This window comes from Hoplias malabaricus, chromosome 1 (assembly GCF_029633855.1).
Source record: "Hoplias malabaricus isolate fHopMal1 chromosome 1, fHopMal1.hap1, whole genome shotgun sequence".
Lineage (NCBI taxonomy): Eukaryota > Metazoa > Chordata > Actinopteri > Characiformes > Erythrinidae > Hoplias > Hoplias malabaricus.
Genome location: NC_089800.1, coordinates 85078359 through 85092755, shown reverse-complemented (window position 1 = coordinate 85092755; position 14397 = coordinate 85078359). Strand labels below are relative to the sequence as shown.

Genomic DNA, 14397 nt, shown 5'->3' with positions numbered 1-14397 from the left:
AAGGCTCAAGAGCAGCACCAAGCACAGTCCTTGTTATCAGTAAACTGATATTGTGACAGGTGTTTCTCATGATTGGCAGCCAGATTTAAAATACAATTTCCAAATGTTTTGACATTGTGCACAATATAAATAAAACAAAATGCAATGATATGCAAGTCATTCCAACCCTACATTTAACACCAAATTGTACAATGACAATATTTTAAACGTTTTAATCACATTTTGAATTTGATGCCAGCAACACGTTTCGAAAAATATTGGGACAGGGTCGTGTTTATCAAAGTGTTGCATCACCTCTACTTTTAAGGATTTGGGAATTTTGGGATTTGGGGCTGTTTCATGCTTGTTATCAGGGTCGTCATTAAAGCGTTTATCATTTCGTAATTCACCAGTTGTTTTCAGTGGGAGACTGATCTGGACTAGTTTAGCTTCTGGACTCTTTTGCTAAGGAGCATTGCTGGTGTAATCCATGAAGAATGTGTGATGGCCTCGTCTTACTGAAATAAACAAGGTCTTCCCCAAAAAGACGTTGCCTGAATGGCAGCCTGTTGCTCCAAAATCTGCATATATCATTCAGCATTAACGGTGCCTTCACAGTTGTGTAAGTCACACAATCCATGTTCAGTAATGCGCCCTCATACCATCACAGACCCTGTCTTTTGAACAGTTTGCTTGTAGCCGGATTGTCCAGGTTCTTCTTTAGCCCAGAGGACGCAGCATCTGTAATTTCTTTAAAAAAAATAAATAAATAATACACAGAACTCTATTCCACTTAGCCTCAGTCCATCTTAAATGAGCTCAGGCTCAGAGAATGCAGCAGTGTCTTTAGATCCTTTTCTTTTATGGTGTCTTTTTTTTTTGCATTTGTCTGTTTTGCGTATAAGGATCCCACGATGAACTGAGTTCACAGACTGTGGTTTTGCTTTTAATTCAGTTTCACCTTGGGGCCCAAAACCACAGCCAGCTAATACTAGTATTGAGATTTGTCCCCTGCATATAGAAACTTCTCCAGATTCTCTAAAATTTTTAATTATATTATGTACTGTACTTGATGAAATACCTGAGTTCTAACTTTATCCTACGCAGTCTTTCACAGATCGGCGAACGTCTCTCCAACGTTACTTCTGTCTCTGCCATTTTTACTTAAGTCTCAGCCTCTCTGAGATGCTCTGTTTTAAACAATCATGTAAATAACATGTTGCCAGTTTTACACAATTAGAATTACACAACTTACTCGTCTAATTTTCCAGCCGAAAACGTTTTGGAATGTTTTGCTGGCATCGCAAAACCCTACATTTTGCAACTTACTGTCACGTGGTGGTATGTAAGGGAGGTCAAGGAGCAATGATCAGGGAGGAGGTAATCGCAGGAGACTTTTAATTAATGCAAAAAGGGAACTAAACAGAGAGACAAGGGAACTAGACAAAGACTACTAAACTCACTAAACAAAACAAAGGGACTAATACTAAACAAGGCTAAAAACAGAGAAACTAAACAAGAACAAAACAGAACAGGCTAAGCACTAAACAGAGACGATGAACACAAAACAGAGGCTAACCTATAAACAACAAGGCTAAACACAAAGGCTAGGACATTATACACAAGGGCTAAACACTAAACATTGGGCTAAACACTAAACAAGAACAGATCTAAAGGGGCAAGACACCAAACCATAAGATAAACATTAAACAAGAAGGCTAAACAAGCTAGCTAAACAAGCTAGCTAAATAAACAGAACACCAAAACTTTGCACCTTAGAATCTTGAGCACAGACATGGATCACAAACATACATACAATCACAATGTCCCACAACCAGGAAACACTGACATGGACTATAAAAAGACTACACAAACAAGAAACACCTGGGACAGATAACGAGGGGGCAGGAACACAAAGGAGGCACAAGAGGGAGGAGCAAAAGCAGAGACAAATGAGACAGACAGCAGGAACACACTAGACTGGGCTATACATGACACTTACAGTGTTATAGTCAGATCATTCAATATTAGACCTGTTATTATGTTATTGCATTGTTTTTATATATAATATTATCTCTAAATTAAAGAATAAGCCGTATTACTTATAGTACACCTAATATAAAATACAGCTGAAGAATTGTGACATGTTTCTGGCAGCCATTTATATATATATATTCCTGACTAGTGCCATTCTGGAGTAAACACAGCACAAGAACAGCAGCTAGGCTTTGAGCGTCCAATGCTATTACACCAACCGGCAACTTTATATTTTTATGTCTTGTATAAAAATCTAGTTAATTGTGATAGTGTCTTTTTAATGACAGTCACATGAAAGCATACAAGTGTAAAGAGGAGCGTTATTGATCTGAGTAGAGTAAATGAGCTGCTGCTAGTCAATCAACACACATCAATTCACTCAGAGCAACCGGGACAGTGAAGCAAACCCGTCCCAATGTGTTCATCCTTCTAAGACTTTTATTTCCCCCCTGTATCATTCCTCTGCTGCTCTAAGCTCTGATGGACTCTTGTTTTGTTCCAGTCCCAGCTGAGTGAGATTACAGCTGCCGGTTTGCTGGACCAGTGGCTGGGTGTGTGCTGCGGGGGGGTCAGAGGTCAGCCTGTGTTATCAGGCCATCACAGAGTCCGGCTGATCGCTGCTCCAGTCATCTGTGGCTTTAGATAAGCCAGAGTGGGGGAAAAGAAACACACACACACACACACACACACACACACAGACAGACACTCAGATTATCAGATCATTTTAGAGAGAACAGACTGGGTCATCTGTGCAGACGCGCTGGCCAAACAAAATGACAAAGGAAGAGAGGACGAGACATCAAGATTGTGGACAGCGAGAGTAAAAAGCCTGACAGTGTTTTGGCCCAGGTCTGACCTGACCTGAGCTTCTCCTCAGGGGATTGCTGCTGTAGAAAAACACGGGAACGATGGTCATTATTGCTGCGAACACACTGGATCTAAGAGTGGCCTCTTGTTACGTGACTGTTGTGCTCTTTCTGTAGGAAGACATTGCAGCTGACACAGAAATGGCTTCTCTAACAACTGCATCTCCCCAGAGGTTCCTCCTTAACCTCTTTGCTGTCTAATTGCTTCCATTACCCCTGTCCCATAAGGATAGTGGACGTATTACATGTTATAAATGGAGACACTACAGGGGCGACTCTAGTTCTTCAGCTCTCTCTCAGTGCTCTGTTGTACATTACTTTTACATACGTATGTATTTGGGGGCGGCACGGTGGCTTTGTGGTTAGCACGTTCGCCTCTCAGGGCTGGGGTCTTGAGTTCCATCTAGGTAGAGCTTCCATGTTCTCCCTGTGTCTGCGTGGGTTTCCCACAGGCCAAAAAAAAACATGGATGTTAGGTGAATTGGCTGTAATAACTGTCCTGGTGTGAATGAATGTCTGTATGTGTGTGAGTGAATATGTGTGTGTGCCCAGATATGGATTGGCGCCCTGTCCTGGGTGAAACCCTGGTCCTCCAGGTGGACGGTCGAGAGTACGCTGTGTGCATTTGGCTGTTGCTTCTCACCCCTGTGGCTGTGGACTGAATGTTCAGTGTTGATTGTAAAGCATCCTTGGGTTTCTAGAAAGTCACTGTGTAACGTTAAATAAATTAAAATAAATAAATAAATTTGTAGTGCTGTAGATAAACAATATGGCCAGATATGGTTACTAAACTGTCCAATTACGTTTGCTAATGAACCAAAGGTATGAGGACCTCTCTGTGCAGATAAGTATCCTCCTTTTTCTTCTTTTTAGAAGGTTTGAGTTCTATATTCCCTACACATTGCCTTGATTTAAGGTTTCCGTATTATTTTGTCTCATAAGACATTACAAATAGGCTTCTTTATTTAGGGCAGAGGTCTTTACGTCTGGATCTTGGATCCGGGTTCCAGCTGGGTTTATTTTAAAACGGCAGTGTGTTGTGACACTCTCGATGCAAATGCTAATGCACCTGATAGGCCAGGTAGTGCCATACCTGTCAGCCATTGTGAAATATTGGCCTGGATCTTGGATCTAAAGTCTGGATTTATAGAGCTCTGCTTTAGAGAATGTATTATTTAAAGTGAACAAACTGGGTGTGAGGAGTGTGGTGTGTTCTCTCTGTGTCTGCGTGGGTTTCCTCCGGGTGACTGTCTGTGAGGAGTGTGGTGTATTCTCCCTGTGTCTGCGTGAGTTTCCTCCGGGTGACTGTCTGTGAGGAGTGTGGTGTGTTCTCTCTGTGTTCCCACACTCCAAAAACACACATTGGTAGGTGGATTGGCGACTTGGAGTATTAGTGTTTTACCACCACCCACGAGCAAATGCAGGGTTAACCTCTGCAAAACAGGCATGACCAGAGCAGAGACATGAGGAAATGGAGACCGTAAAACATCTGAAAATATCTGAAAAAGATGAGAACCATGGAAAACTAGATAAAACTAGTGGAGGAGGGCAACAACTGTGTAACAAGTGAGCTTCAGTTTTCCTCCCCTGACCCTGCTCATTTGTACTGGGTGTGAGCTGTGTGTGGCTCATTCTCATTTAAAGGAACAGGCACTGAAACTGGCTGTTCTGAACAGGGCTGTTCGGACAGGGGAGAACGGTGCCATGGGGTTTTAACCTTGTGGTATTGTGTCAAAAACACTTCACGGATGTTTTATTAAGACCCCAGAGGTGCATTCACTTGTGGAAAATGGGGGTGATCATGTCCCGTTTCAACTACTGTTGTACTTTTGACATTACAGTTGCATAGTTTATCCCTGCACACTTTTAAAAGCATCATATTGTAACAGCAGGTGCCAGTGAATTAATACAGGTGCTGTGTAATTAGGCTTGTTTTTGGTCATATTTGAATAAATTCAGTGCTGTCTTCGTCACGGTTGTGATCAAAAGCCTGTTGCTGATGTGTGGGTGTGCTGTAGGGTTCCTCCCAGCTGCAGGTTGTTTGATCAGACACCATGTCCGAGCATATCAGAGCGTTTGTCCGTCCCGAGGGGCCGCGGCACCCACGAGAGTGGACAGGTGCCATCGGCGGGTCAGAGACTGTCTGCCTGCTGATTCTCTCTGCATCCTCAGCTCTCTGCACCACTGCGGAGGGGCTCAGTGAATGTGTTTGTATTGTTCGGCAGCATCTGGGCAATTGTAGCGTAGAAGGTAATTCATGAGGGTGTTAAACACACCGTTCGTAATCACTTTTAGCGCTGGAGCCCATCAACTAGCAGCTGGTGTCTGAAGACCTCTCACTGTGCTCTGGTGAATCCGATTTTTGATATTTATGCTACGAAGTATAATAGATTCACATGAGAAACATATGCATCTCATATGTCCTGGCTGTATTCTGGCCACATTGTGCCTGCCTTCGCCTCAGTAACAGCTTCTACTCTTCTGGGAAGGCTTTATAACTATTTGCTGTACCATTCCTCTGATGATTTTAATAGTATTTAGCCATGAGAGCAGCAGTGAGGTCAGGAACTGATGTTGGAAAATTTGTTTGCAGGGTGCCCCCACCCAGTCTGTACCTGAGTAAAGGCCTATAAAAATCAGACACGAAGCTCTACATTTGATGATGAAAGTGCTGTTCGCTTTCCTCTTGCCCCAGAACATTCCTGATCTACTAAATGTACTTTTAGAAAACTCCTGAATGTTTACTGCTTTTATTTTGCAAGGCTATTATAAGAGAAGTTACACCGCCACAAGGTGGTCTGATGCCCAGCTCAAACACATGGCAGAGGCCCAACTTAGGCACCGATAACATCCTATAAATTAATCATCAGAGGTGCTTTCGAAAGTTGCTTTTTTCTCCACATAGGTGAGGCACAAGGTCACAGATAGAGCCTGCTGCTTCTTTCCTCCTCTTCCTCTGCAGTGGTCATTTACGTTGGGGTGGTGAGCTATTGTTGAAGCTCACACTAATAAAAAGGGATGGGATGCTCTTGTGTTTCTTTACTATTACTTTTACAGCATTCAGCAGACTCACTTTTCCAGTGATTTATAATTCTAACCCTGTTAGAGATGGGCAACTGAAGTGTTAGGAGTCTTGCCCAGGGCACTCTTATTGGTGTAGCATGGTGTGCTTACCGACACTGGGGATTGAACCCTGGTCTGCTATGTTGAAGTCAGATACAGGGGTTGGACAATGAAAGTGAAACACCTGGTTTTAGACCACAATAATTTATTAGTATGGTGTAGGGCCTCCTTTTGCAGCCGTTACAGCGTCAATTCGTCTTGGGAATGACATATACAAGTCCTGCACAGTGGTCAGAGGGATTTGAAGCCATTCTTCTTGCAGGATAGTGGCCAGGTCTCTACGTGATGCTGGTGGAGGAAAACGTTTCCTGACTCGCTCCTCCAAAACACCCCAAAGTGGCTCAATAATATTTAGATCTGCTGACTGTGCAGGCCATGGGAGATGTTCAACTTCACTTTCATGTTCATCAAACCAGTCTTTCACCAGTCTTGCTGTGTGTATTGGTGCATTGTCGTCCTGATACACGACACCGCCTTCAGGACACAATGTTTGAACCATTGGATGCACATGGTCTTACTGAAGCAATGTGCAGTTAATGAAGATTGGACACCAGACTGCTCCAGTTTAGCCATGAAACCTCCCACACTACAGTGACAGGGGTTTCAGTTTCATTGTCTAACCCCTGTATGTTAAACACTACACCAGCAAGCAGAGTTTCTTGATCACTCTTTGTGAAAAGTGTTTGCGTGAGTTAGAGTGTACAGTACCAGAAAAAGTAAAAGAATGTGTAGTTTTTAAATCTTAAAGATATTTAGATCTGATTTGTTTCCAATACAAACAACAGAAGTAAAAGGTTTCTACTCATTGTTTCAAGATAGTGTCAAGACAGAGTATCAGTCAACGCACAAACTATGAAACGACAGACATCATTCATTCAATTTTTGTAGCTGTTCAAGGTCTTACCGTGTCCGGAGCCTACACAGAATCAATGGGTGCATAGCAGAAACACAACATGGACAGGGTGCCAGTCCATCACAGGGCAACAGAAATCATGCAATAATCAAACAAACAAGTGTTAAACCAAATTTCATTCAGTTTTAAAATATGTTAGCAACATATTTCATTTGCCGAGTTAAAGCGATGTGACTTTTGTTAGGTTTAACAAAGAGCTGCGTCAAGGCAAAGGGCTGCTTTAAAGGGGATATATTACACCCAAGTATTCACGGTTCCCTGAGGTATTAATGAAACATCTGTCAGATGCTTTAGTCAAAATACCACAAGGATTAAAAAACACAATGCCATTTTGAAACAACCAGAATCAGCAAGGCCCCCAGGAGTGAGGTGCGAGAGCAGAGGCGCTGTTTTATAGTCTTTTTTTGGCTTGATTCTCTTTCGTCTTCATTCTCTTTGTCTCATTTTAACCATACTTAATGTCAACGTTCACAATTTTAATCAAGAATCACACAAACAATTTGCTAGCTCTTTTTTTGTGCTTGAAACTGGTCTAATGTAAATGGTAATTGTTAAAAAAAATACCGAAACAATGTGTCTCTCGGTCGGGTATTCTAGTAATTTTTTTTCCCTCAAACACACTGTTCTAGCTTAAAGGCTAAGCACCACTTAATGGACCTCCATGAATATTTCACATTATTGTAGTTACTGACAGATATAAGTATGAATTAAAATGAAAATAGCAGCTTAATTTGCTTTAAAACTGACAATTTTATTAAATTGACGGAAAAACCCGAGCTCGCTACGGAAATTCTCAAACGCAACCGTGACGTCACTGGTGGACAACAGCTGAACAACGCCGCGGTAAAACACCGTTATGACTGACTGTTATGACAGTATCTAGCTAAATAACCAACATTATTCATGACAATAGCCTAGCAATAAGCTAAACTCAAATTTAGAGGTACCGTAAATGTGATCGAAGTCGAACTCGAATTCATCTGACACTATAAACCTCCGTAATGCAGCTACGTAGCCGAGTATAATCTGAGACACCGAGTTTAGCGAGTCAAGCTAACGTTAACTAACACCAACTAAAACAGGCGAAGTGAGTGTCCTTACCCTGTTTACCTCCATGTTACAGAGGCTCTTGAACACCTTTCGTTGGTGTCCTTACATGCCCATATTGTTGGAAAAGCGCCAGTGAAATGAGCTACAGATAACGGAGTGAGCGGATGGTCCTTTCCAAAGTGCCCGTTTAAAGTGGACAAATTTAGTCCATTTTCTGGTTATTTTGGGATCTTTGGGCCATTTGTGCACAGATGTCCCACTGTACATTGAATGATTGCAGCCAAAAACAACACACCTTTTCGTCATTGTGCATTAAATTAAGTGCAGCTTCTAGAGTTGTTGTCCACCATCTACGTCACAGGCAAGACGCCTATTAGAGTTTCCCAACACTGTTGGGGGGGGGGGACCAACGGTCTTTTAAACCTTATTCCTTCAATTAGTAAGAAATAACATGTTTTCTGACTATCAATAAACACAAGTTAGGAACTCAAACTCCACTGTATTTATTTGTTTGACACTTTCATATCGCTGCTGCTTAGCCTCTAAGACACAGAGCTTCTGAACATGAACCAATCAGAAAGAAACAGCATTTCCCTACAATGTTTTTTTTTTTACAATCTTACAACCTTTAAAGAACTTAATATATTTGAGAGTTTAACATTTTTTTACTCAGAATATATTTCTGTGTGTTATTCTATAGTCATAATGTTTTCGCTGTAATTCTTCACTATGGAAAGCCCAGAAGAAATCAAGGATGACCCATCTTGCAATTTTTTCTTCTGTAGCTTTTAATACACTCGTACCTTTTGAATGTAACACTTGCCCAGGTTTCTCTTGTTTTGTCATTGGTCTCTTTTCCCTAAGAGACGTGTGCTTCTTCCAGTCTACACGGCTGAACCCTCACTGATATTGACACTCGGCTGTGTGCACTGGCCACTGTAAAAAAAAAAAAAAAAAAACCTGGAGGGCTGAAACCCTCCAGTTCCCACAGGGCTGCCCTGTCTGCGCAGATGAATGGCCTACGGCTCCGCAGGCTGCATTAGACATGCCCAGTCAAGCAGTGAAGTCCTGCTCTGTGATTGATAAGAGGGACAAAGTTTCCTCTTTAGGCAGAAGAGTGGTGAGCTTTAAAGTGTTCAGTGGAAGGTTACATCAAGCTTTTCAGACCATTCTTTGCTTAATTTATTTGTATTTTTAACTGGGACAATGCACACCAATCATCATCAACATCAACATCATTTCATAATGTGCCAAATTAGGCAAAAATGACAAATCTGCTGTCATGCCCGTGGTTAAGAACGTACGCACACTTACTAATATGTTGGGCTTTAACCACGTATTGGTCTTCTTGTTTGTGCAGGGGTTTTTTTTCTTGTTATTTCTTGTGTTTTCCCAGAGCTGTGTTTACTTACGAGCAGTCTAAATGGAGTCACTTGACCTTCATTAAATAGTTTTCACACTCATTTAAAGGTGGGCTGTGTTTGGTGGGTAGCCAAGTGAGTCATTTTAAATTACTAGGATTCTGTATCATTTCATGTTGGGAATTTTTCTTTTTCTTTTTTTTTTTTTAACGTCTTAAGGCAGTGAACAAAGGAGCATTCACGTAAAGTTTTGGAGGGGATGCAGCTTGCTCGGTTTATTTCTGGGTTGCCCCTCTAGTGGGTGGGAGATGTCACTTCCTTTATGGCATTATATCATCAGCTCCTTTCGTGTGGGTGCAGTATTTTCAGCGTTGGAATAATGAAGCAGGGTTTTCTTCAGAACAGCCTTGCTCAACTCCCTGAATTGCTTCTATTCATTCATCAACCATGCTGGCAGGATGGAGTTTGTGCCAAAGCTGTACCAAAGCCCACCAGTGATTTGATTGAAGGTAGACACTGGCAAAGTGGAGTGGAAGGGAGTTTTACAAGAACAGGGTGTTATGGGTTTTCAGGGTCAAAACACAAAATTTGATGTTCTCCCTGTGTCTGCGTGGGTTTCCTCCGGGTGACTGTCTGTGAGGAGTGTGGTGTGTTCTCCCTGTGTCTGCGTGGGTTTTCTCCGGGTGACTGTCTGTGAGGAGTGTGGTGTGTTCTCCTTGTGTCTGCGTGGGTTTTCTCCGGGTGACTGTCTGTGAGGAGTGTGGTGTGTTCTCCCTGTGTCCGCGTGGGTTTCCTCCGGGTGACTGTCTGTGAGGAGTGTGGTGTGTTCTCCTTGTGTCTGCGTGGGTTAAACAATAAATAAAATAATATTAAACTGTAGTCTAAATCTACTTAGAATAACAATAAGAATAAAGCAAAACAAGTAAAATTCAAATATTTTTTTGGCTGTAACCTCTATGTTCAGAGTTCAGTAAATAGTTAATGAAATCAAATGTGTACTAGTCCCTTTTTTTAGTCGCCAGCATTATCACCTGATAATGATCTTATTGTGATCTTATTGCGTATCCTCAATATTAAAATCAGTTAAACCGTGTAGTTTTATTATATTTTGGTGTGTACAGACAAGTAATTTAACAAATGTTCTACCTCAGGTTTGTATGCACTGAAATGGCTCTGTTAAAAACTTAAAGCTAGCGGTACTGGATTATTCCAAATGGTTTCTGATGCCTTCTGAATCTTTTGGCATATTCTTCAAGCTGAGATACACAGCAGTCTCTCTGGCATGTAACAGGTGGTGCGATAACTCTAGGGGCGTGCTTTCTTTCGCTTCTTCGACTTCATAGTGATAAATGTAAACAGATGTCGCCTGGGTGACTTTCAGCTCATTCATGGCTGTCACACCTGATGGGTTGCACATATGCAGTTTATCCTTAAGGGTACCAAGCTTTTACTTTAGCGTATTTTATTATGTTTATATTTAAGCTCATAACTGACTCGTGTGAAGGCAGTGTGCTGTCTATGTGTATTTGTATATGGAGTTATGCAAGTGCTGTCCGTCTTTGGATTCGGCAGAATATAAAATAGTTGAGGGGATTTATAAAATTAACTTTAAAAAGTAAAGTTTACGTGGCGGCAAGGTGGTGCAGCAGGGAGTTGTCGCAGTCACACAGCTCCAGGGGCCTGAAGGTTGTGGGTTCGATTCCCGCTCCGGGTGACTGTCTGTGAGGAGTGTGGTGTGTTCTCCCTGTGTCTGCATGGGTTTCCTTCGGGTGACTGTCTGTGAGGAGTTTGGTGTGTTTTCCCTGTGTCTGCATGGGTTTCCTTCGGGTGACTGTCTGTGAGGAGTTTGGTGTGTTCTCCCTGTGTCTGCATGGGTTTCCTCCGGGTGACTGTCTGTGAGGAGTGTGGTGTGTTCTCCCTGTATCAGCGTGGGTTTCCTCCGGATGACTGTCTGTGAGGAGAGTGGCGTGTTCTCCCTGTGTCTGCGTGGGTTTCCTCCGGGTGACTGTCTGTGAGGAGTGTGGCGTGTTCTCCCTGTGTCTGCGTGGGTTTCCTCTGGGTGACTGTCTGTGAGGAGTGTGGTGTGTTCTCCCTGTGTCTGCATGGGTTTCCTTTGGGTGAATGTCTGTGAGGAGTGTGGTGTGTTCTCCCTGTGTCTGCGTGGGTTTCCTCCTGGTGACTGTCTATGAGGAGTGTGGCGTGTTCTCCTTGTGTCTGCGTGAGTTTTCTCCGGGTGACTGTCTGTGAGGAGTGTGGTGTGTTCTCTCTGTGTCTGCGTGGGTTTCCTCCGGGTGACTGTCTGTGAGGAGTGTGGTGTGTTCTCTCTGTGTCTGCGTGGGTTTCCTCCGGGTGCTCCGGTTTCCTCCCACAGTCCAAAAACACACATTGGTAGGTGGACTCAAAAGTGTCCGTAGGTGTGAGTGAACGTGTGAGTGTGTGTGTTGCTCTGGCGCCCCCTTCAGGGTGTATTCCTGCCTTGCGCCCAATGATTCCAGGTAGGCTCTGGACCCACCGTGACCCTGAAATGGATAAGGGTTACAGATAATGGATAGATGGAAGGAAAAGTTTACTGTATGTGCAATGCTCTGCTCAGACATTCTGCTGTACATGCAGTCCTCCTGTACACAGCAGCATAACTGTATATTATTTTTAGACAATTCCTTGTACACATTTACCATATTGCTAAATACGATTCTGACTGTGATTCTTTTTCTTCCACAGCTGGAGCAGCTTTTCATCAGCTTTGAAGAGAAGCCCCAAGGAGCAGCGTCTTTAGCGCAGGTCCACAAGGCAGTTCTGCCTGACGGCAGGACTGTGGCTGTTAAAGTGCAGCATCCTAAAGTGCAGGCCCAGAGCTCCAAGGACATTATTGTAATGGAGGTCAGTATGAATGGGCAGCTTGTGGCTAGTAACTGCTGGCTAATTCTCTCACTCTATCACGGTCACGTGGTCACATACATATGCATATACACATACATCTAACAAGTGCTGTTCCGATCGTGTTGTGGTGTATGCTGGTTTGGGTAACCGAAGATTAGAACTAGCATTCATTTGAATGATTTAAACATTTTATGGATACTGAGTAATAAAAAAAGGGGTGATTCTGTGAAAAGTCATGGGGTGGGTGGGTGGGGGGGGGTATTCTGTAACTCAATGTAGTAAAAATATTTATTTAATGTGCTGTGGTCAAATGACTGGTGCTGTGCACTTCTAGTGAGAAATCCCAGCCTCTTGCTCCAGCCACAAATCCTCCACAATTCCTCATGGAAACAAGACGTCCTGTCTCATAATAACAAGATGTTATATCTCGTAATTATGACATAATAGCCTATGTGGTGTAGCCCATTTTTTGGTGTATGTAGTCAACTGTTGTCCTTGGATCAAAACTGACCAATGATTACTTGAGTAAATGGAGCTCATAAAAGTGGAAGTGGATAATGAGTGAGTGGATATGTCATTTTTTTTTTTTTTTTTATGAGTGATGATGTGTATGTACTTGTGCACAGTTCCTGCTGCAGGTGGTCCACTGGCTGTTCCCAGACTTTGCCTTCATGTGGCTGGTGGAGGAGGCCAAGAGGAACATGCCTCGGGAGCTTGACTTCCTCAACGAAGGGCGGAATGCTGAGAAAGTGGCCAGCATGCTCAAAAAGTTTGACTTTCTTAAGGTTTGTATATGAATACACATGCATTATGACCACCTCTTAGCTACTACAGTCGCTGTCCATTCTCTCAGCTCCACTGACCATACGGGAGCATTTACGGGAGCATTATGGTATGATTTGGGATTCATTCTCAGCACTGAATTAACACTGACAGTATGAGGGGTACAAACTCACTTATTAATACATTTAAAATATTTGGTAATTTGGCTCCAGTGCTCCCTCTAGAGTTGCAGGGTGTAATTCACTTTTACAGCACTGTCCTGGAATCAAGGGGGTGGCGTGAGGTAGCGGGGTTTGTTCCCTACTGGCCTCCATAAGTTACATAGTGCAGTCTCTGCAGTGCTGAGTCCAAAGTAGCGAGGACAGGTCCTGTTCTCACTACTGAAAGTACTTTTAAGGTAAAAATACCAGCTGATGGTACTTTAAAATGCACTTGAGGCCTTTAATGAATTAGTTTTGTTCTGCTGTACATAACCTTTCCACTGTATGCTTAGCATTACTCCAGAATTTAGCTTTAGCGCAGAATGGAAAAGCTAAATAACAGTGCCTCCATGTGTTGGATCAGAAGTTTTAAAACAAAGGAAGGTTCTGAAGCCCTGCAGGACTCGGTCTGACACATCTGACTTTAACTATGCTTTTCTTTGACTAGACTGAAAGGGCTTATTTCTGAGAGGTTTGTTAAAGCTCCTGTCAAACTGGCACGTTGTTAATTTATAGTTCCAGTACGACTGAATCGAGAAATCAATAGTGTTTGTGTGAAATCCGCCCCCGTGGAGCTCTTCCTGAGTCATTGCTTCAGTTTAGAGTCGTAACCTGATATCTCAGTAGATTCTTTTCAATTTGTGTTTTTAATTTTGTCTGGAATGTTAGCACCTACTGAAGTGATCTGTTGATGTCTTCCTGAAGGCCTCTCTATGTGACTTTTCTCTGTCAGTGGACGGTAATACCTTCTGTTCAGTAAATCTATATGTTTACCTTTACTTCCTTTTCATCTGTTTTCTAAAATACAGCCAAACGTTTCTCAGACCAAGCACAAAACAGTCATTTTTTCTCACCTCCACACCCTGAATTAGAGCAAACCTATATTTCCCCGCCGTGAGACGACTTTGCAAGGTAAATAATCTGTCATAACAATTGCCGAGCGCTCAGGGAAAAGAGCCTCGTTTCATTTTTAATGAATAACAAAGAGACTCGGCTGGCCCTGGAGGCTAATCAGAAGTGCGAGGGTCTTACACCAGCGGATCTGCAGCTTTACGTCGCTATATTAGCTTTCTCTAAACTCCTGACAGCAGAGCGCAGCCCTCGTGTCAGCGACAAATCCCCGCCGCTGCGTGACTGGCTCTCGTGCTGTTTAACAAGCGTGATTATAAACCCAGCCACAATCTTTACCTTTCGCAGCTTGTGGC

The 14397-nt window shown here is 42.8% G+C and overlaps 1 protein-coding gene across 3 annotated transcripts in view; it reads left to right on the top strand.

Moving 5' to 3' along the window:
- The window catches only part of adck1 (aarF domain containing kinase 1), a 194572-nt gene that overhangs the window by 100500 nt on the left and 79675 nt on the right, over window positions 1-14397 (top strand). For all 3 annotated transcript variants that reach the window (XM_066685485.1, XM_066685502.1, XM_066685494.1), the window contains 2 exons: window positions 12051-12209; window positions 12836-12994. In XM_066685485.1, the coding sequence (XP_066541582.1) occupies window positions 12051-12209; window positions 12836-12994 (318 nt within the window). The remainder of the gene's footprint in view (window positions 1-12050; window positions 12210-12835; window positions 12995-14397) is intronic.